Raw genomic sequence first — 20,682 nt, forward strand, 5'->3', positions numbered from 1 at the left:
TTACATCCCAATATCCTCACTGCAAATTCTGGTGAGTTAGATCAGTGAGTCAATGTCTTCTGCACTCCTGTAGTGGTAGTTTGAAGGTGTCGTACCCTTGTAGGGTCTTCATTGTCATTGCAGATGGTTGGTCATCCCCTTACTCTTTAACATTGCTGTACTGTGTTATAACCTCTGTACCTCCAGCTTTGATAGCATCTTCTTTCTATTGGCATTAGAGCACTAACATACCAGTTCAGTGTGGATGTTGGTCTTCTGCTGATTAGCCAGAAATACGGCTGCTTTTTGCTTCCATTAAATGGTGTGCTTTTTATGTTATGACCCGGCTTCTGTATTGTGCTGAGCACTAGCACATTTTCTAGGTTAGTCTAATATCCCTGTAAACACCCTAGTTCAGATATTTCTTCACTTGTATATAACACCTAGAATGTTTATACAAATACATGGGCAAATAACCAGTTTTATATCATAATTACATTGTTGCAGGGATTCCTTTGTTGCTGTTTTTAATGGTTCTAGAGTGCTGTGTAGTTCTTCATCAGCTGCATCTGTTTTAAATCGTGGTGACATCTCTCTTACTATGTCAACTCTGGTGGTGCCTAGATGCAGAGCAGTACCAAACAGTAAGTTTGGTAGAGACGTGGACTGCTTTCATAACCACATCCTGATGTATGCAAAGAATCACTTCAGCTTTGACCCTCTGGTTTATGAAGCTTGAATGTTACTGGCAGCCGATGAATACAGTCACCATGTCCACAGACCACCCAAGAGAAAAGCCTGACAGGCCCATAGAGTAAGTCATTGCAGAAACTGTTAGTCTTTGGGATCTAATATTGAGACAAGTTATTTATACAAAGTTTATGTTTCTGCTGTCTAATAATGGTATTTGGTGTTGCCAGATGTGGCCCTGGGTTGTTTTTCAACATACTTTGCCTTTTCCAAATTAGAGTAATAATCAGCAGCATCTAGCTGTGATAGTATTTTTTTTTCCCCATAAGATGGAAACACCCATAAAGTGCAACTGTGATTTCTCTTCTAATTATTACTGCTCTTTCCACAGACCAATCCTTACCAAAGAAGTAAAGCCTTGCCTTTGTATCTTCAAGATGTCGTCAGTACTAGTCAAATGTATTATTCATCAAAATGTCTACTGTGTTTACTGTGTTATTATTTATATTCTAAATAAAACCTGACCATATTTCTAAAGCAGCGTTTGTTTTCTTTGGCGTTTTTTTGGTGCATGCATTTATGGTATTGTCTCTGGGGATCTCATTGCTCTGAAGGTATATTGTTTAAATTGGTCCACAATGTATTGTTATAATATACAATGACAAAGTAGTAGTGTTTTTTTATTCATTTATGTAATTAAAAATATATCACTTTTGGAAAGAAACATTTATTAAAAAAATACATTGCATGGAAGTGATTTAAAAGAAAATATTTATGTGCACATCATTTAAATGTTTTATATTTAACAAAAGTTAGAACAGCTAAGAAATGAGACTGCTATGTTATCTGTGTGGCTCTCGATATCAATCACTGAGTGAACAGAAAACTTTGGTGGCACTTTGACCTGGATTTATTTTCTTACTACAGCTAGAATGTCCATTACAGTCCATAAGCCACTCGAGGCCCTCTTCACTGCAACTGTTCATCCATCAGGCAGTGTTGAACATGTGTGTAGGGTTGCCCTGGACAGGAGATACAGGTCGCATCAGACACCAGTTGGTGAAGGGAGAAATACTTTTACTGAGGCACATAACAGCTACGGTTAGAATTAAACAACAGATACCAGATTAAGTCAAATGAAAATAGTTAATATTTAGAATGAGATGGTTACTAATGGGGATGCATTTATAAGCGGTCCTCTGCATTCTTAATTTTTCCACACAACAATGTTTTCACTGGTTTATGCCCTCTAACCTGACTTCCATGGCCCATGCCTGGTTCACCTTGTACGTGGCTATCTCATCTAAACCTTGTCTGACCATGGAAGAGGCTAAGGGGTAATTACTCATCTTATTTCGCTGTCTTCATCCCAAAACTAAATTAATTTTGTTCACTGTAAGTCGATTTGCAAATTGACCAAAGTGAACAAATTGCTGATTTATGGATTTATTTACTTTGCCTGTATTTAAAGTGGACATAAAACACTACAAGTATAAGGCTAATTTTACACCATGGAGCCCTGCTGTAAAAAACTCATAGAGTCATAGATTTACTTCAATTCTCAGTGTTCGCTATAGTGGTCAGGGGTTATAATTTCATCTTCACTGCTACTCCCTTCTTCCATACAAATACTTTTTAAATTTACTATCATTTGCACTATTTAATTATATTACTTGATCTACCTACTTTATATATTAAACTCAGTTCCATTTTATCTGTATGCAGTGATCCCTCACCTATCCTGGGGGTTACGTTCCAGAGACCCCTGAGATAGGTGAAAATCGAAGTACTGGTGTTATATTTATTTTATTATTTATACATATTTTAAGGCTTTATAAACCCTTCCCACACTCCTATAAACCTTTCCCACTCTCTTATTAACCTTTCCAACACTCATATAAACATTTCATATACTCTTAAACACAAAAATTTCACAAAAACACAACACCGCAGAGCTAAACTACGCACAGCGGTCAGAGTCGATGTGAAGTGGACAAGGAGAGATGCTGAAAGTATGGGCACAGTGCGAGAAAGCAAACTGACCGATGCTACGGTCACTGAAACAATCGGCACCCAGGATACAGAACACAGTGCTGTGGTTGGTCGCCTTACATTCCATCAGCAAATAGTGTGCCGTGTACAATCCATTGTGTACAGTATGGTATTCATCTGCTTACGAAATACTCGCAAAATCCCGCGATATAGCAAAAACTCCATGATTCAGAATTAAATTTTGAAAAAAAATAAATAAATCACTGATACAGTAAAGCCGCAATAAGTGAACTGCAATATAGCGTGGGACAACTATAGCGCCAAATCACAAAAAAAAACCACCCCAAGGTGCTTTATATTATAAGGTAAAAACCCTCAAATAATTACAGAGAAAATCTAATAGTCAAAGCAACTCCCTGTGAGCAAGCACTTGGTGAAAGTGGGAAGGAAAAACTCCCTTTTAACAGGAAGATACCTCCAGCAGAACCAGGCTCAGGGAGGGGCAGTCATCTGCCGTGACTGGTTGGGGGTGAAGCGAGAGAGACAGGACAAAAGACATGCTGTGGAAGAGAGCCAGAGATTAATAATAACTAATGATTAAATACAGAGTGGGGTATAAACACAGAGAGAATGACAAGAAGTGAGTGAAGAAGAAACACTCAGTGCATCATGGGAGCCCCCCCAGGAGCCTAGGCCTAATGCAGTAACTAAGGGAGTGTTCATGGTCACCTGATCCAGTCCTAAGAAAAGTTTTACACCTAATCTTAAAAATAGAGAGTTTTTCAGGCTTTTAAAGGACTTTATAAATGAGGAATGTGTGGAGGAGAGACTGTTTGAGTCAGGTGCACTGGTGGTTCAGCAGACCGACAAGCTGGAGTCAGACACTCTGATTTTTCCTTGTCAAGTTGGGTGTACTGGTGCAATCAGCTGGCAAAGCAGATGTCCGCAAGATGTGATCAGCACTATTTTATGCCATAAAATAGTCCTTTTCCCAAACACATCCAAACAGATTACTACATGTGCATCACACCACAAACAGTTTCTTACCAAAGCATGGTCGGGAATCATAAAATCCATCAGCATGACAGCGGGGGGGAATCTCCTTTACACTCTCATTCACTTGCATTAGGACTTTGCTTTTCCTCATCTCTATTCTGAAATTGTCCACTCACTGAGATAATTTGTCTTTGTTTAGAATTTCTAAACCAAAACAAGGAAAAATGTCTCCAGAAAGTATGGCATCTATTCCTAGGAGGCTCCTTGTTGTTGTTGTTGCTGTTGTTTTTGTCGTCCATTGTACACCTCAATGTATTCACCCTGTAGACATGCTGATGGATGTTAAAATTCCTGATTGTGCTTCGGTCTTGTGGACATCTGCTTTGCAAGCTAAAAACTTTAAACACTTATTTCTTAAATCCAGCTTAGCAGACAGTGTTAAAGCTATGACAGGTTTTTAGAACAGGGCTCCGTGGTGTAAATTGTCCTTTATCCATGTAGTGCTGCACGTCCACTTTAAATAAGTAACCAAATCAATATTTAGCTAAGATCACTGCTACGAGTTCAGAAACAATCTGTATCTTTACCTAAAACAATTTCTAAATACACAGATAATTAAATAAATATTTTGGTTAAATATAGCCTAACAGCAGTTACTGTAAAATATGTTCTAGCTTTAAGTGTAGTTAGCTTTTAACACTTAACTGTGTAATGATGTTGCTGGCTTTTTCAATTGCCCTAGCCTGTGTGTGCATGATGACCTCTGCTCTGGAAGGAGCTTTGGAGGCAGAACTTCAACCCTGGACTCCTTTTCCTACCAAGTAAAGCGGGTGGGAAAGGAAACCTGGAACGCTTTCAGTTTTTTCAATTTTTCAAGCAAAGACCACTCTGTTGTCAGGGTTACCAACTGCAGCTTTAAAGGGACTACTTTTATGATATGATAAATATGTATTAATAGTCCAGTGGGACTTACAGGATATAGAAAATATAAACATTTAACATTAGTTGTCTTTTTGTTTGTTTGTGCAAACTATCAGGGTGCCTTGGTAACAAACCTATATTGTAGTTAAATGTACAAATACAATAATGTCCACTGGCTCATTTTTCTTTGATGTCATTGGTTCCCCTGGTCATTCACTCTACTAACATGTGCAGTAATATTTCCCTGTTTTAAATGAACTTTAAATAAGCTCATTTAAAACCCAGACTAAATATGAAGCACCAAATGAAGAGCGAAAAACAACACATTCATATGTGAAAACAGGCTGCAGGAAAGAGTACAGACTGGGCTGAAGAAAAACTCTTTTCCACTCCAATGAGCTCTCCTGCTTCTGTGCAAGGATGAGACCCATGGGAGAGTAAAAGGGACAGTGGGGTGAGAGGAGCGTGTATGTCTAGGTGTCTGGTAATGTATGTGTAACTGACACTAAAAGGTATACTGCAGTAATATGGACAGACAATCAATACTAAACACAACTGTTGTGTGTCCACTTGTGATGATTATCTTATGTTTGTGTTCCACTTAAGTTGTTAGGGCGGCTGTGACTCAGGTGGTAGACCGGGTCATCTACCAATCAGAGGGTTGGTGGGTCAATCCGCGGCTCCTCCTGTCCATGTCTTAAAGTGTCCTTGGGCAAAATACCCGTGATGCATCCATCAGATTGTGAATGTTAGATGAAAGTGTTCAGGTATAAATAAAAGCGCAGTATGTGTGTTTGAGTAGGAGCCCATTTGCCATTTACCACAATTTTGCTGGTACTGTGCTGTGTGGCACCAGTATTGTTGACCACACCATGAACCTTCTTGCAGCTGTTTAGGTAAATCTGTAGCATGGCATGTACCTGAAAGAATGGTAGTGGCCACTATTCTAATCACAAAGCTTGTCTGTCTGCTCATGTCTTATCACATCTATTAAGCAGGTGTTCAGTGATACTTGGACAGATGGGAAGAAAAATACAAAATACACTGCTTCCTTCTCAAACACTGTGCATACCCCTTTCATGCTCATATTCAAAGACTGGATTATTGGTTTGTTGTTTGTTGCTCTTGCACAAACAACAAACTGAGACAGTCTATGGTAAAAGTGAATAAGAGTTTAAAACACACTGAGCATAAGGGTTTTTGGCAGAGCCGTGTATAATTGAATTTTAATTCAGTTCACCACATCACGAGAAGTTTCTACTGATCCACTCATTTTTTGGCCTTGATAACAGGATCTAGTCTGGATACTCTTATTACATCATGTAGACTTCTGAGAAGTCATTTCCACAGAGGTTCTTTTTTTAAGGCTTCACTGTGATCAGTGTATTCAATGAAAACTTAAACAGTACAGTTGTCTATGAGTTATCACTCAATTTAGTCAGTTGTCTATAATTGTATAGACATTGGTGTATTCTTATACATGAGTGTGTATTAGGTCTTATCTTCAGACCCACTAGCAACAGAAGAGTTCAGGTCCTTACACACTGAGGTCTCAGGATTGTCTGTTCCCAAGGTCAGGACTGAGAGAGGCAAAAAAGCATTCCAGTTCGCTGCTCCTTCGACATGGAATGAATTACAAAAAGACCTTAAACTTAAGGACCTGGTCTACATGAGTTTATGGCACTTTAAAAGCATCTGCTAGTGACTACATTGAGTTTTAGATGTTTTGTTTGATTTTTAATGACATGCTTTTCATACCTAATTATCCTGTGTTTAATCTTATCCTGTTGACTTGTATGGCTGCTATCTGTCTTGCCAGGATGCTCATGTGTTTTTTATGGTTAAATAAAGGTTAAACACACACACACACACACACACACACACACACACACACACACACACACATATATTGAACAATTACACACACACACACACACACACACACACACACACACACACACACACATATATATATATATATATATATATATATATATATATATATATATATATATATATATATATATATATATATATAATTGTTCAATTGTTCTATGTAGTTTTATATCACACAGCACTACCTAAGCCTGTAAAGTTCACAGTTTTTAGTTGAGCTTGACATGATCTTGTCTGAAAACAAGATGTCCTGTTATATACTGTATATATTCTTACAGCCATGTGTATGTAAGCATAAACATGTGAACATATGTGTTGACATTGAATGTGTCTCCCCTTCTCTTTTTCCTCTCCTCAGTCTTTATGGCAGACACATGCAGGCCAACCCAGAACCCCCGAAAAAGAGCAACGACAAGAGTAAGAAAATCAGCCGCAAACCACTGGCTGCCAAAAACAAGTGAAGAGAAAATAAGAGGGTGGAACGCAACACTTATTTAGCAGCCATATCCACTGCTTGTGCCTTTTAGGTTTCATTTGTTAAAAAAGATTGTATTTAATTGAAATATATGAAGAGTGTTTCTGTATACAGTATTTTATTTGGACTCACTCCAGATGTTTTTAAGTTCTTAACTGTCTGAGTCCTTTGTGTTTGTGATCTGTACTTACAGGGACTGGACATGGATGTTACAATTAATAAAACCAACCAGGTTGATTTACGCAAAGTTAACATTTTACTGTAATGTAATCTTTAAAAAAAACATCATTTGCTGTAGGCCAAAAGAAAACACAGAATTTGGGCCAGTCTGTTTTTCTGTGAAAAGAGCTCAGTTCAGATAGACAGGGTCTCACTACTCTGTTACTGTCAAATCTTGCCATTTAATTAGTATAATTTAGTGTAATATTAAGGTACTTATCTTATTCAACAAGCATAAAATGCATTAACAGGTTATTAAGATGTTATTTCAGATAATTGCAAGTTGTTTAAACATCTATTTCATTGCATTTGTTTGCATTTGTGCCTAAAGCTAAGGAAGCAGGTTTAGCCATATACAGTATATAAAATGTAGGCATATCTACCCTGACATTGCCTATTGTTTAGCTATGTCCTGTTCTGAAGCATCAGTTGTTTTCATTTGGTTTTTTTTTGTTGTTGTTGTTTTGTTTTTTGCTGTAGCTATCTTGGTCTTTTGAGACCTGGCATGACCAGCAAAGGGCACATCTAACAAAGAAACCGAGGGACACTGCATGCTCATATGGTAGCAATCACAACATATGCCTGCCCTAAATCATGCCCTGATTTATCATCCTTTTGACTTTATTAGGGACCAAAATTTACAAAATGAACACTATATTTTATTCATTTAGTCTTGAAATTAGCGATTGAGACTGTAAACTGTTAAGGGATGTGTTTACTGAGGAAATAGATCAAGTCACTGGAAGGGTCATTTTACAGTAGACTACGATCTGCTGTCCATTAGAAAGAAAACAGATTTAGGGTACATTCACACTAGCTTTACTTTTCAGCCTTGGAAGCGTCGTCTGTCTTTTGTGTAGAATCTATGGTGAAATCTGCCATTGACTGTATTCATTCCACTATAAAATTAACATGAATTATTGTCTGAATTTCTTTTTGTTCTTTCAGTTTGACATTCTGTTATTTTTCAGTGCCAAACATTTCACCATGTTTCAGAATGTGTGAATGTAATCCATGTTTTAGTCTCATCACGCTTTTATCCCAGGTCAACACATGCTGATCATTAATCGTACTCACTGCATTTCAGCATTTCAAATAAAAAACAAAAACAAACAATACTGCACTTGTATTTTTTTTTTTTGTAAATGTTGGATTACTATACTGGGAATATCAGGTAAAAAATCAACAAGAGACAGCTGAAGAAGAATCAATATGTTTTTGATATAAAGGCATATTCTTCTGTTATAAATTGCTGTGTGTTGGTCTTGCAGGTTGAGACAAAGGTGTTAATATTAAAAATATAATTATTACCTCCGCCAAGGAGGTTATGTTTTCGGTCGCGTTGGTCTGTTTTGTCTGTTTGTCAGCAGGATTACTCCAAAAGTTATGAACGGATTTCGATGAAATTTTGTGGAGTGGTTGGACATGACAAGAGGAAGAAGTGATTAAATTTTGGCGGTGATCCAGATCACGATCTAGATCCAGGAATTTTTTTAAGGATTCTTTACTATTGCAGGATAGGGGGTTATTGTTGTCTGGGAAAGATGAATGATTATTTCACAGTATTTAGATACACGTATTACAGCGTCAGTGACCCTATAACCTTGGTGGAAGTTTGCGCTCTCTGAGTGCTTCTAGTTAGAATTTAGAACAGGATACGTTTAGGAATTAAAAATGAAAAGTTATTCATATTTTGCCATCCTAATATAAGTCTATTAAGGCAGCAGTGAGTGACAGATAAAAGAGGCTTTTGTCTCCAAGATCGGGTCCTCTACCAGAGGCCTGGGAGCTTGAGGGTCCTGCGCAGTATCTTAGCTGTTCCCAGGACTGTGCTCATCTGGACAGAGATCTTGGATGTTGTTCCTAGAATCTGCTGGACCCACTCTCCCAGTCTGGCGGGGGTCATTGCTCTGAGTCTTCTGATTACTACGGGGACCACTGTTACCTTCACCTTCCACATCCTCACTAGCTCCTCTCTGAGCCCTTGGTATTTATCAAGCTTCTTGTGTTCTTTCTTCCTCTGTTTGTCCACCACTACTATGTCCGGTTGGTTAGCCATCACAGGTTTGTCCATCTGTATGTAGAAGGCCCACAAGATCTTGGCTCTGTCATTCTCAACCACCCTTGGGGGTGTATCCCATTTTGACCTCAGGACTTCAAGGTCATACTCAGCACTGATGTTCCTGTATACTATGCCGGCCACTTGATTATGGCGTTCCATGTATGCCCTGCCTGTTAGCATCTTGCATCCTGCTGTTGTGCTGCATTGGCTCAGGGGCATCTCTGCACAGCCTGCACCTGGGGTCCTGCCTGGTGTGGTAGACCCCAGCCTCTATTGATCTTGTGCTCAGAGCTTGTTCCTGTGCTGCCATGATTAGTGACTCTGTGCTGTCTTTCAGTCCAGCTTTGTTAAGCCATTGGTAGGATTTTTCTATATCAGCCACTTCTTCTGCCAGTGGTACATGCCATGCAGCGGTCTGTCCTTACATGATGGTTCCTATTCTTGCTCCTCTTCTTTCTCGGGTTTCTGAGGTATTCACTAAGCACACGATGCTTTGTGGCCATCTTTGTTGTTTCAACCAGGATGGTGGTTCTGACAGTCACTAGTCCTCAGCCTCCTTATACTGTACAATCTCATTGCATACAATCTCAGAGTGCTGAATTTTTTCTTGTCTTGATGTCAGTGGCTACTATTTTCTCCTTTGGCCAGCTTATTATCCTGTTTTTTTCCCATTCAGCTGACTGTTCAGGACTTGCCTTACTCTCTGCAGTTACTTGGCAGCTGCAGTTTTCCTAGCAGCCTCTTCATGATTCCCTAAATGATGGACTTATGAAAGCAATTTTTAACGCATATATATATATATATATATATATATATATATATATAATAAACATGAAAATACAGTATATAAGGTGAAATGAGCTTCATTGTCTGTATTTGGTGACCACCTTTATTCTTCAACATGGCCTGAAATCTCTTAGGCAAGCTTTGTAACAATTTCTAACAGGCTTCTTTCCAAAACTCTCCTTTGGATGTTTGTTGTCCTTTGTTCTCGGTCAGTTTGATCCCACATTACTTTAATAATGTTTGAGATCCAGGTTTTGGTGAGGCCTATGCATGACCAATAATGTTCCCTTGTGTGTTTTTTTGTCCAAATATGATTTTACTACATTAACAAATTCTGACTATAGTTTTTTGCTTTCATAATTCAATCAATTAATTACATATATATAATTACAATTGTGAGGCTGATTATTTTAACACTGTGCAGATGCAGGAAAAAAAAATTCAGTATTGCCTAAGACCTCTATTTATTTCAGCATCTCAGAGTGAATTTAAAGCAATCTGACTCCACCTCTTTTACCTTTCACCTGGCTTATCTATCTGAAATGAAACGTATAGGGAAAAGAATTAACACTCCCCATGAATACATCATTGCAAAAATGTATATCCCTCAGTTTTGTAAAACTGAAAATGTGTCACATATTCTAATGTATGCATATTTTAAAGCCCACTCTGTCTACAATAATTTCTCCTGCATCCCATTTGGTGGATATTGTACCTGTTTTGTCCTTACTTCATCTCAATTCATCTCACACTTTTCCAAGGATACAATAGTCCCAGGCTTGCTAAAGCACATTGATTTTCACAAGGTGATTTATGGGTGGCGTGCGCGTTAGGGCAGACTTGATTGTATAAGGGAGGCTGCAGAGTGCCACTTTAATGAGGATGGTGACACAGGGTTGAGAAGTAAGCACCCAGCTTACCACAGGATGAGCCACAATTATATAGCTGCTGTTTTGCTTTAGCCTAATAACCAAAGCTACAAAGCATGTACTAATACAGTTTAGGTTTATAAATATAAAACAGGTTCATAAATAAACCATCACAACAGTGGATTTTAAATCTAACAATCAAGATGTGACTGAATTGCAGACTTTCAGCTTCATTCAACTTTAATTCATGCGATTTAACAAAAGTATTGCATTAGCTATTTAGGAATTGCGGACATATATATATATATATATATATATATATATATATATATATATAGAGCTCCCAATTTATAGCAGTTTAAAAGTAGTTGGCCAATTGACTACCAAGAAATTTCATGGCCAGGTAAGGCCTTTTCACCATCATGCCATGCCAAATTAAACAGCTAAAAGATCTGGAACTTTCCAATGTGTTCACTGGAGCTCTCAATATAAGGTCCAAAGAGATGTCTATGTGAGTGGAGAATCATATTATGAGGCTGAAGAGAAATACCACAAATTCTAGTCATCAAATCAATAATTTGACATAGGGTGAGAGGCAGGTGTCAGCTGTGATAGGGTCACCTATCATAAAGGAAAGCTCGGGGTCACCTGATCCAGCCCTAACTATAAGCTTTATAATAAAGGAAAGTTTTAAGCCTAATCTTAAAAATATAGAGGGCGTCTGTCTCCCTAATCCAAATTGGGAACTGGTTCCACAGAAGAGGGGCCTGAAAGCTGAAGGCTCTGCCTCCCATTCTACTCTTAGGTATCCTAGGAACCACAAGCCAGCAGTCTGAGAGCGAAGTGCTCTATTGGGGTGATATGGTACTATGAGGTCTTTGAGATAAGATGGGGCCTGATTACTCAAGACCTTGTATGTGAGAAGAAGGATTTTAAATTCTATTCTAGATTTAACAGGGAGCCAATGAAGAGAAGCCAATACGGGAGAAATATGCTCTCTCTTTCTAGTCCCTGTCAGTACTTTAGCTGCAGCATTTTGGATCAGCTCAGGGAGCTTTTAGGACAGCCTGATAATGAATTACAATAGTCCAGCCTAGAAGTAATAAATGCATGAATTAGCTTTGCAGCATCACTCTGAGAAAGGATGTTTCTAATTTTGGAAATAATAAAAAGCAGTCCTAGATATTTGTTTAATATGTGTATTGAAAGACATATGCTGGTCAAAAATGACTCCAAGATTTCTCACAGTGTTACTGAAGGCCAAAGTAATGCCATCCAGAGTAAGTATCTGGTTAGACACCATGTTTCTAAGATTTGTGGGGCCGAGTACAAGAACTTCAGTTTTATCTGAATTTAGAAGCAGGAAATTAGAGGTCATCCACACTTTTATGTCTTTAAGACATTCCAGCAGTTTAACTAATTGATGTGTGTCCTCTGGCTTCATGGACAGATAAAGCTGGGTAGCAGTTGGGCTGGCAGTGGCGCAGTGGGCAGGTGCTCACCTTCCAACTGGAGGGTTGCTGGTTCAAGTCCCTGTCTGAGCGCATCCTGTCATTGAGTCACTTAACTTGGGCAAGACACTTAACCCACATTGCCCAAGTGTGAATGTGTGTTTGGTGGTGGTCAGACTAGGCGCAAATTGTCAGACTGCCCCAGGGCAGCTGTGGCTACATTAATAACTTACCACCACCAGGTGTGAATGAATAGTGCATGAAATTGTAAAGTGTCTTTGGGTGTCTAGAAAAAGGCTATATAAGACTAATGTATTATTGTTATCCCATAACAATGAAAATGTATGCAATGCTTTCTAATAATACTGCCTAAGGGAAGCATGTATAATGTAAATAAAATTGGTCCTAGCACAGAACCCTGTGGAACTCCATAATTAACCTTAGTGTGTGAAGAAGACTCCCCATTTACATGAACAAATTGGAGTCTATTAGATAAATATGATTCAAACCACTGCAGTGCAGTACCTTTAATACCTATGACATGTTCTAATCTCTGTAATAAAATGTTATGGTCAACAGTATCAAAGCTGCACTGAGGTCCAACAGGACAAGAACAGAGATGAGTCCACTGTCAGAGGCTGTAAGAAGATCATTTGTAACCTTCACTAATGCTGTTTCTGTACTGTGATGAATTCTGAAACCTGACTGAAACTCTTCAAATAAACCGTTCCTCTGCAGATGATCAGTTAGCTGTTTTACAACTACTCTTTCAAGAATCTTTGAGAGAAAAGGAAGGTTGGAGATTGGCCTATAATTAGTTAGGACAGCTGGGTCAGTGATGGCTTTTTAAGTAATGGTTTAATCAGCAGTTCAGCGGACAACCAATTATGCCACGTGGTGGTGCAGACTGCACAGGTTCGAGTCCTGACCTTGTCGCCATTTACTGCGTGTTTTCCCCCATCTCTCCTCCTGCTTACCTGTGTCTCTCTACTGCACTATCAAATAAAGCCACAACAAAGTAAAACTGATCATATTTAAGATTGAAGCATCAATAAATAGAAAGACTTCTTTCTAGTAAAAATGGGATCTAATAAACATGTTGCTGGTTTGGAGGAAGTAACTACTGAAGTTAACTCTGAAAGATCAACTGGAGCGAGAGAGTCTAAACAAATACCAGCAGTGCTGAAAGCAGCCAAACATGAGAATAAGTCTGGTTGATGATTATAAATAAGTTTTTCTCTAATGTCTAAAATTTTATTTGTGATGAAATCCATGAAGTCATTACTAGTTAAAGTGAAAGGAATACTCGGCTCTACAGAGCTCTGACTCTTTGTCAGCCTGGCTACAGTGCTGAAAAGAAACCTGGGGTTGTTCTTATTTTCTTCAATTAATGATGAGTATTAAGATGTCCTAGCTTTACGGAGGGCTTTTTTTATAGAGCAACAAACTCTTTTTCCAGGCTAAATGAGTATCTTCTTAATTAATGAGACACCATTCTTATGGGTTATCTGCTTTAAGCTACATATTTGTGAGCTATACCAAGGAGTCAGGCACTTCTGATTTGGCTTTCCATTTCAGAGGAGCCACAGTATCCAAAGTCGTATGCAGTGAGGATGTAAAACTACTGACAAGATAATCGACCCCACTGGGAGCAGGGTTTAGGTAGCTACTCTGCACTGTGTTGGCACATGGCACTGAAGAGCACAACAATGAAGGAATTATATCCTTAAACTTAGTTACAGCACTTTCGTAAAGACTGCTACTGTAATAAAATTTATTCCCCACCACTGTGTAATCCATTAAAGTAAATCTAAATGTTAATAAAGTATGAAAAGCTAAAACTAATACTGGAAATAATGAAAACAAACTAAAACTAAGCATTAAACAATAAATAAAAACTAATAAAAATGAGCAAAACAGTCAAAAAAACAATTAAACTGAATTAGAGAAAAAAAAAGTTACAACAAAATAAAACTAAACTATAATGTAAAATGAAAAACTATTATAACCCTGGGCTTTACACCATCATCCTGCTCAAGTTTCTCACCCAAGTTTGAGTTTAAACTGATTTCCACAACAGATCTTCCTGACATAGTCTCACACATATGCACTTCTTCCTCCTAAATTTATTAAAGAGGTTCAAAGATATATTAATAGACTACTTCCCTAAGCTGTGATGGGTCTGGCATAAATCCCTCAAAATGTCCATTCCACAATCTTTTACTGATAATTATGCTTTTCATGAGGAAAAAGTCACTAATTTCTAATCTATGAAGGGTGAGAGACCTCTGTGTTTTTTGAATAACTGAATCATGAACTGATTTTAATGTGAGTTTGGCTATGGAGAGAGTCCTCTGTGCAGAATAGAGTTGGTTCAGCAGCATAAGCACCGTGTGGTGGAGATGGGGACTTGGGTAAGCTGAAACTGAGACATTTTACTACTTCATGAAAAATATTAGTTAATTTTGAATTTGATGGCAACACATCTCAAAAAAGCTGGGACAGGGGCAGAAAAAAGGCTGGAAAATTGAGTGGTACTAAAAAGACAGCTGGAGGAACATTTTGCAACTAATTAGGTTAATTGGCAACTGGTCAATAACATGGGTATGAAAAGAGCATCTGTGAGAGGCAGAGTTTCTCAGACAATGGGCTGAGGTTGAAGTGTTTTCAGGGTGTTCCTTTAATTTATTGAGTAACACCATTATGTAAAAGTCCAGCATCTTTTTAACAGTACTATCATTGTCACATTGTTCACGAAGTGCTGGGTTTAATCCATCTTCTGGGGTGGGCCTACGGTGGAGGTCTGATTTCCGTCTGTGAAGAGAATCCTGCTGAATCCTGCTTGATCCCTGCAATGAGCTTCAGTCCTAATGTTTCTGACATGATCCCTGCCTCATTGGATAAACAGAACATCTGGAACATCGGGACACCTATGATGAAAGAAAGGAAAGAAGTTTCTAAAAACTACTGTACCCAGGATTCCAGACCCAGCTTGTCTCTGATGATCTCTCTGACTTGTTTTTCCACAGAGTGAATGCAGTTTTTGATAATAATGTGAATTCTGGGTTCTGCTGTTAAATGAAAAGAAAAAATGTTTGCTGCCATCTCTATGTTATAGGCAGTGTGTAATGGAAGTAAAACTTTATTTTGTTTATATCATGTTCAGTCTATAATCTCAAAATTTTATTTGTGAAGTGTTGGGATTTATTTTTTACCCAATGAACCCAATAAAATGACAAATGTTTAAAAGTAAACTCCAGGAAAATAATTAATAAATAGTGGCTGAAGCAAATAATAGACAAATGATACATTAGACAGAGAGCGACAGATAGATAGTGCCAGACTAACTTCATGGCCTTTGAGCGATATGTTTATCTAATTCATGACCTTTTGGCCCTGCAACAGGCTGGCTACCTGTTCAGGGTGTACCCTGCCTCTCGCCCTGTGTCAGCTGGGATAGGCTCCAGCCCCCCCATGACCCTGAACAGGATAAGCGGAAGCGAATGGATGGATGGATAATTCATGACCTTCTTGGTCTTGGAGAAGAATATGCTTATCTTATCCTTAAAAGTTTTGCTAAACATCTGTGTCTAAGGAGGGAAGGGTTTGTGTAGGTCATCGCACTATGTTGCTAAGGAGAATTCAATTCAATTTCAATTCAATTCAATTCAATTCAATTTTATTTATATAGCGCCAAATCACAACAAACTGTCGCCTCAAGGCGCTTTGTATTGTGGGTAAAGACCCTACAATAACACAGAGAAAACCCAACAGTCAAAACGACCCCCTATGAGCAAGCACTTGGCGACAGTGGAAAGGAAAAACTCCCTTTTAACAGGAAGAAACCTCCAGCAGAACCAGGCTCAGGGAGGGGCAGTCATCTGCCGCGACCGGTTGGGCTGAGGGGAGAGAAAGACATGCTGTGGAAGAGAGCCAGAGATTAATATCAATTAATGATTAAATGCAGAGTGGAGTATAAACAAAGTAAATAAGGTGAATGAGAAGAAACAGTGCATTATGTGAACCCCCCAGCAGACTAGGCCTATAGCAGCATAACTAAGGGATGGTTCAGGGTCACCTGATCCAGCCCTAACTATAAGCTTTATCATAAAGGAAAGTTTTAAGCCTAATCTTAAAAATAGAGAGGGTGTCTGTCTCCCGAATCCAAGCTGGAAGCTGGTTCCACAGAAGAGGTGCCTGAAAGCTGAAGGCTCTGCCTCCCATTCTACTCTTAAGTATCCTAGGAACCACAAGTAAGCCAGCAGTCTGAGAGCGAAGTGCTCTGTTGGGGTGATATGGTACTATGAGGTCTTTGAGATAAGATGGTGCCTGATTATTCAAGACCTTGTATGTGAGGAGAAGAATTTTAAATTCTATTCTAGATTTAACAGGGAGCCAATGAAGAGAAGCCAATATGGGAGAAATATGCTCTCTCTTTCTAGTCCCTGTCAGTACTCTAGCTGCAGCATTTTGGATCAGCTGAAGGCTTTTCAGGGAGCTTTTAGGACAGCCTGATAATAATGAATTACAATAATCCAGCCTAGAAGTAATAAATGCATGAATTAGCTTTTCAGCATCACTCTGAGAAAGGATGTTTCTAATTTTAGAAATATTGCGCAAATGCAAAAAAGCGGTCCTACATATTTGTTTAATATGTGCATTGAAGGACATATCCTGGTCAAAAATGACTCCAAGATTTCTCACAGTGTTACTGGAGGCCAAAGTAATGCCATCCGGAGTAAGTATCTGGTTAGACACCATGTTTCTAAGATTTGTGGGGCCGAGAACAAGAATTTCAGTTTTATCTGAATTTAGAAGCAGGAAATTAGAGGTCATCCAGGCCTTAATATCTTTAAGACATTCCTGCAGTTTAACTAATTGATGTGTGTCATCTGGCTTCATTGATAGGTAAAGCTGAGTATCATCTGCATAACAATGAAAATTGATGCAGTGCTTTCTAATAATACTGCCTAAGGGAAGCATGTATAATGTAAATAAAATTGGTCCTAGCACAGAACCCTGTGGAACTCCATAATTAACCTTAGTGTGTGAAGAAGACTCCCCATTTACATGAACAAATTGGAGTCTATGAGATAGAATAAAACTACCAAGTCATGATTAGGAATATGTGAGAGGGGAAGGTGTGCGTTTCTTTTAGGGAGCTTTCATGTACATTGTATATAGTGTTATTATTAGTAGTATTAAGGTTAATCTTGTTTGTTGATTTTATATATATTCTTTTCTTAATAGTGTAAATTATTATATCTTATTTATATTTATAATAACTGTGGCTGCTGTTACACCCAAATTTCCCCTCTGTGGGACAATAAAGGCTGTTTCTTCTTCTTCTTCTTCTTCTTCTTCTTATTGCTGATTGGAGAAGCTTGTGCTATGATGCCGGAACCAACCACTGGACGAACCAATCTGAGAAGGCCAAGTCTAAACCACGGCTCTCTCCACCTGTTTTTGAATAGATAGAGCTTGTAGTATAAAATTGTTATGTTCAGCTTATAGTGGTGCTCTTCTGGGGAAGGAAGCACAGGCAGTTGGCTGGGAAGGCCTGTCTCCCTGAACACGATTTGCCCACATGTACATGTGATATCTTCCGATTCTTTAATAGATTAAATGTCATAACTTTTATAGATAAGAACTTATATATAAGTGTGATAATCTTCAGAAGAGAGGTTTGTAAGTTCCCAAGGAAAAGTAATACATCACCAGCATAAAGGCTGATCTCAAGTTCTTTATTTTTGGTTTAAATTTGTTTAATCTCTACATTTTGTCAAATTGCTGCTGCTAGTGGCACAATGAACATGACAAAAAGTGAGGTGGAGAGTGGGCAGCCCTGCCTGGAGCCCCTCTGCAGACTGAAGTTCTGGGAATTAAGATTATTTGTCCTAACAAATGCATTTGGAGAGCTGTGTAGTGTTTTGATCCAGTTTATGAAGGATGAACCAAATCCAAATTTGTGTAAAACTGCTAGTAGAAATTATATTCTTTCGGTCACTACCCAAAGCTCGTGACCATAGGTGAGAGTAGGAACGTAGATAGACCGGTAAATCGACAGCTTCGCTTTTACACTAAGCTCCCTCTTCACCACAACAGACCAGTGCAGTGTCCGCATCACTGCAGAAGCAGCCCCGATCCGTCTGTCGATCTCCTGCTCCCTTCTCCTGTCACTCGTGAACAAGACCCCGAGATACTTGAACTCCTCCACTTGGGGCAAGAACTCGTCCCTGAGCTGGAGAGGGCTCTCCACCCTTTTCCGGCTGAGGACCATGGCCTCAGACTTAGAGGTGCTGATTCTCATGCCAGCCGCTTCACACCCGGCTGCAAACCGTTCCACTGCAAGCTGGAGGCCACCCCCTGATGAAGCCAACAGGACTGCATCATCTGCAAAGAGCAGAGATGAGACTCCGAGGCCACCAAGGAGGAAGCCTTCCACCACCTGGCTACGCCTAGAAATTCTGTCCATAAAAATTATGAACAGAATCGGTGACAAAGGGCAGTCCTGACGGAGTCCAACACCCACAGGAAACAAATCCGACTTACCAGCTATACAGACCAAGCTCTCACTGCAGTTGTACAGAGACTGAATGGCCCGCAACAACAGGCCAGACACCCCATACTCCCGCAGAACCTCCCACAAAATACCCCGAGGGACACGGTCGAATGCCTTCTCCAAGTCCACAAAGCACGTGTAGACTGGTTGGGCAAACTCCCACACACACTCAAATATCCTTGAGAGGATAAAGGGCTAGTCCAGCGTTCCGTGACCAGGACGAAAACTGCATTGTTCCTCCTGGATCTGAGGTTCGATCCAATGGCACTGCCCCAGATCTCCACACGATGTTGCAGAGGTCAACCAAGACAGCCCTACAACATCCAGAGCCTTCAGGAACTCAGGGCGAATCTCATCCACCCCAGGGGCCCTGCCACCAAGGAGTTGTTTAACTGCCTCAGTGACCTCACCCCCAGTGATGGGCAAGTCATCTCCCTCGTCCCCAGACTCTGCTTCCACTACAGAAGGCATGTCAGTGAGATTCAGGGGGTCCTCAAAGTATTCCTTCCACCGTCCGACTATAGCCTTAGTTGAACTAGGTGCTGCTGACTAGTTGAAGTCAGCAGCACCCCACCCGCATTTTAAACCATGTGAGTGGAGCACTGCTTTTCCTTCCTGAGTCACCTGACGGTTTGCCAGAATCACTTCGATGCCGTCCAAAAGTCTTTTTCCATAGCCTCACCAAACTCCTCCCACACCCGAGTTTTTGTTTCGGGCACTGCCTGAGCTGCATTCTGCTTGGCCTGCCGATACCTGTCAGCTGCCTCCGGAGTCCCACAGGCTAACCAAGCCCGATAGGACTCCTTCTTCAGCTTGATGGCTCTCTTCATCTCCGGTGACCACCATTTGGTTTCGAGGGTTACCACCACGACAGGCACCAACCACCTTGCAGCCACAGCTCTGAGCAGCAGCCTCAACAATGGAGGTGTGGAATATGGTCCATTTGGACTCAATGTCCTCAACCTCCCTCGGAATGCTGTCGAAGTTGTGCCAGAGGTGGGAGTTGAAGATCTCCTGGACTGGGGCTTCTGCCAGATGTTCCCAGCGCACCCTCACAATACGTTTAGGTGCGCCAGGTCTGTCCAGCATCTTCCCCCGCCACCTCATCCAACTCACCACCAGGTGTTGATCAGTTGACAGCTCAGCTCCTCTCTTCACCCGAGTGTCCAGAACATATGGCCGTAGATCTGATGATACAATTACAAAATCGATCATTGACCTATGACCTAGGGTGTCCTGGTGCCATGTGCACTTATGGACATCCTTATGTTCGAACATGGTGTTAGTTATGGACAAATTGTGATTTGCACAGAAGTCCAATAACAAAACACAATTCGGATTCAGATCAAGCAAGCCGTTCCTCCCAATCACGCCCCTCCAGGTCTCACTGTCATTGCCCACATGGGCGTTGACTCTCCAGCACTCTGCCCAGCGACTCCAAAAAGGGTGGGTACTCAGAGCTGTCATTCGGCACATAAACGCAAACAACAGTCAGGACCCATTTCCTGGCCCGAAGGCGCAGGGAAACAACCCTCTCATCTACCAGTGAAAACTCTGATGTGCAGGCAGCAAGCCAAGGGGATACAAGAATACCCACCCCTGCTCGCCGCCTCTCACCGAGGGCAACTCCAGACTGGAACAGAGTCCAGCCCCTCTCCAGGAGACTGGTTCCAGAGCCCAGGCCATGCGTTGAGGTGAGCCCAACTATATCTAGCTGGTATCGCTCAACCTCACACACTACCTCAGGCTCCTTCCCCACCAGCAAGGTGACATTCCATGTCCCA

General features: G+C 40.2%; 1 protein-coding gene across 1 annotated transcript in view; it reads left to right on the top strand.

The window, feature by feature from the left end:
• Positions 1–8,281, top strand: part of rsu1 (Ras suppressor protein 1) — a 41,856-nt gene extending 33,575 nt beyond the window's left edge. The window contains exon 9 of the mRNA XM_030757100.1: positions 6,833–8,281. Within this exon, the coding sequence (XP_030612960.1) occupies positions 6,833–6,935 (103 nt within the window). The 3' untranslated portion in view covers positions 6,936–8,281. The remainder of the gene's footprint in view (positions 1–6,832) is intronic.
• Positions 8,282–20,682: the final 12,401 nt, after the last annotated feature.

Source organism: Archocentrus centrarchus, chromosome 20 (assembly GCF_007364275.1).
Source record: "Archocentrus centrarchus isolate MPI-CPG fArcCen1 chromosome 20, fArcCen1, whole genome shotgun sequence".
Classification (NCBI taxonomy): Eukaryota; Metazoa; Chordata; class Actinopteri; order Cichliformes; family Cichlidae; genus Archocentrus; species Archocentrus centrarchus.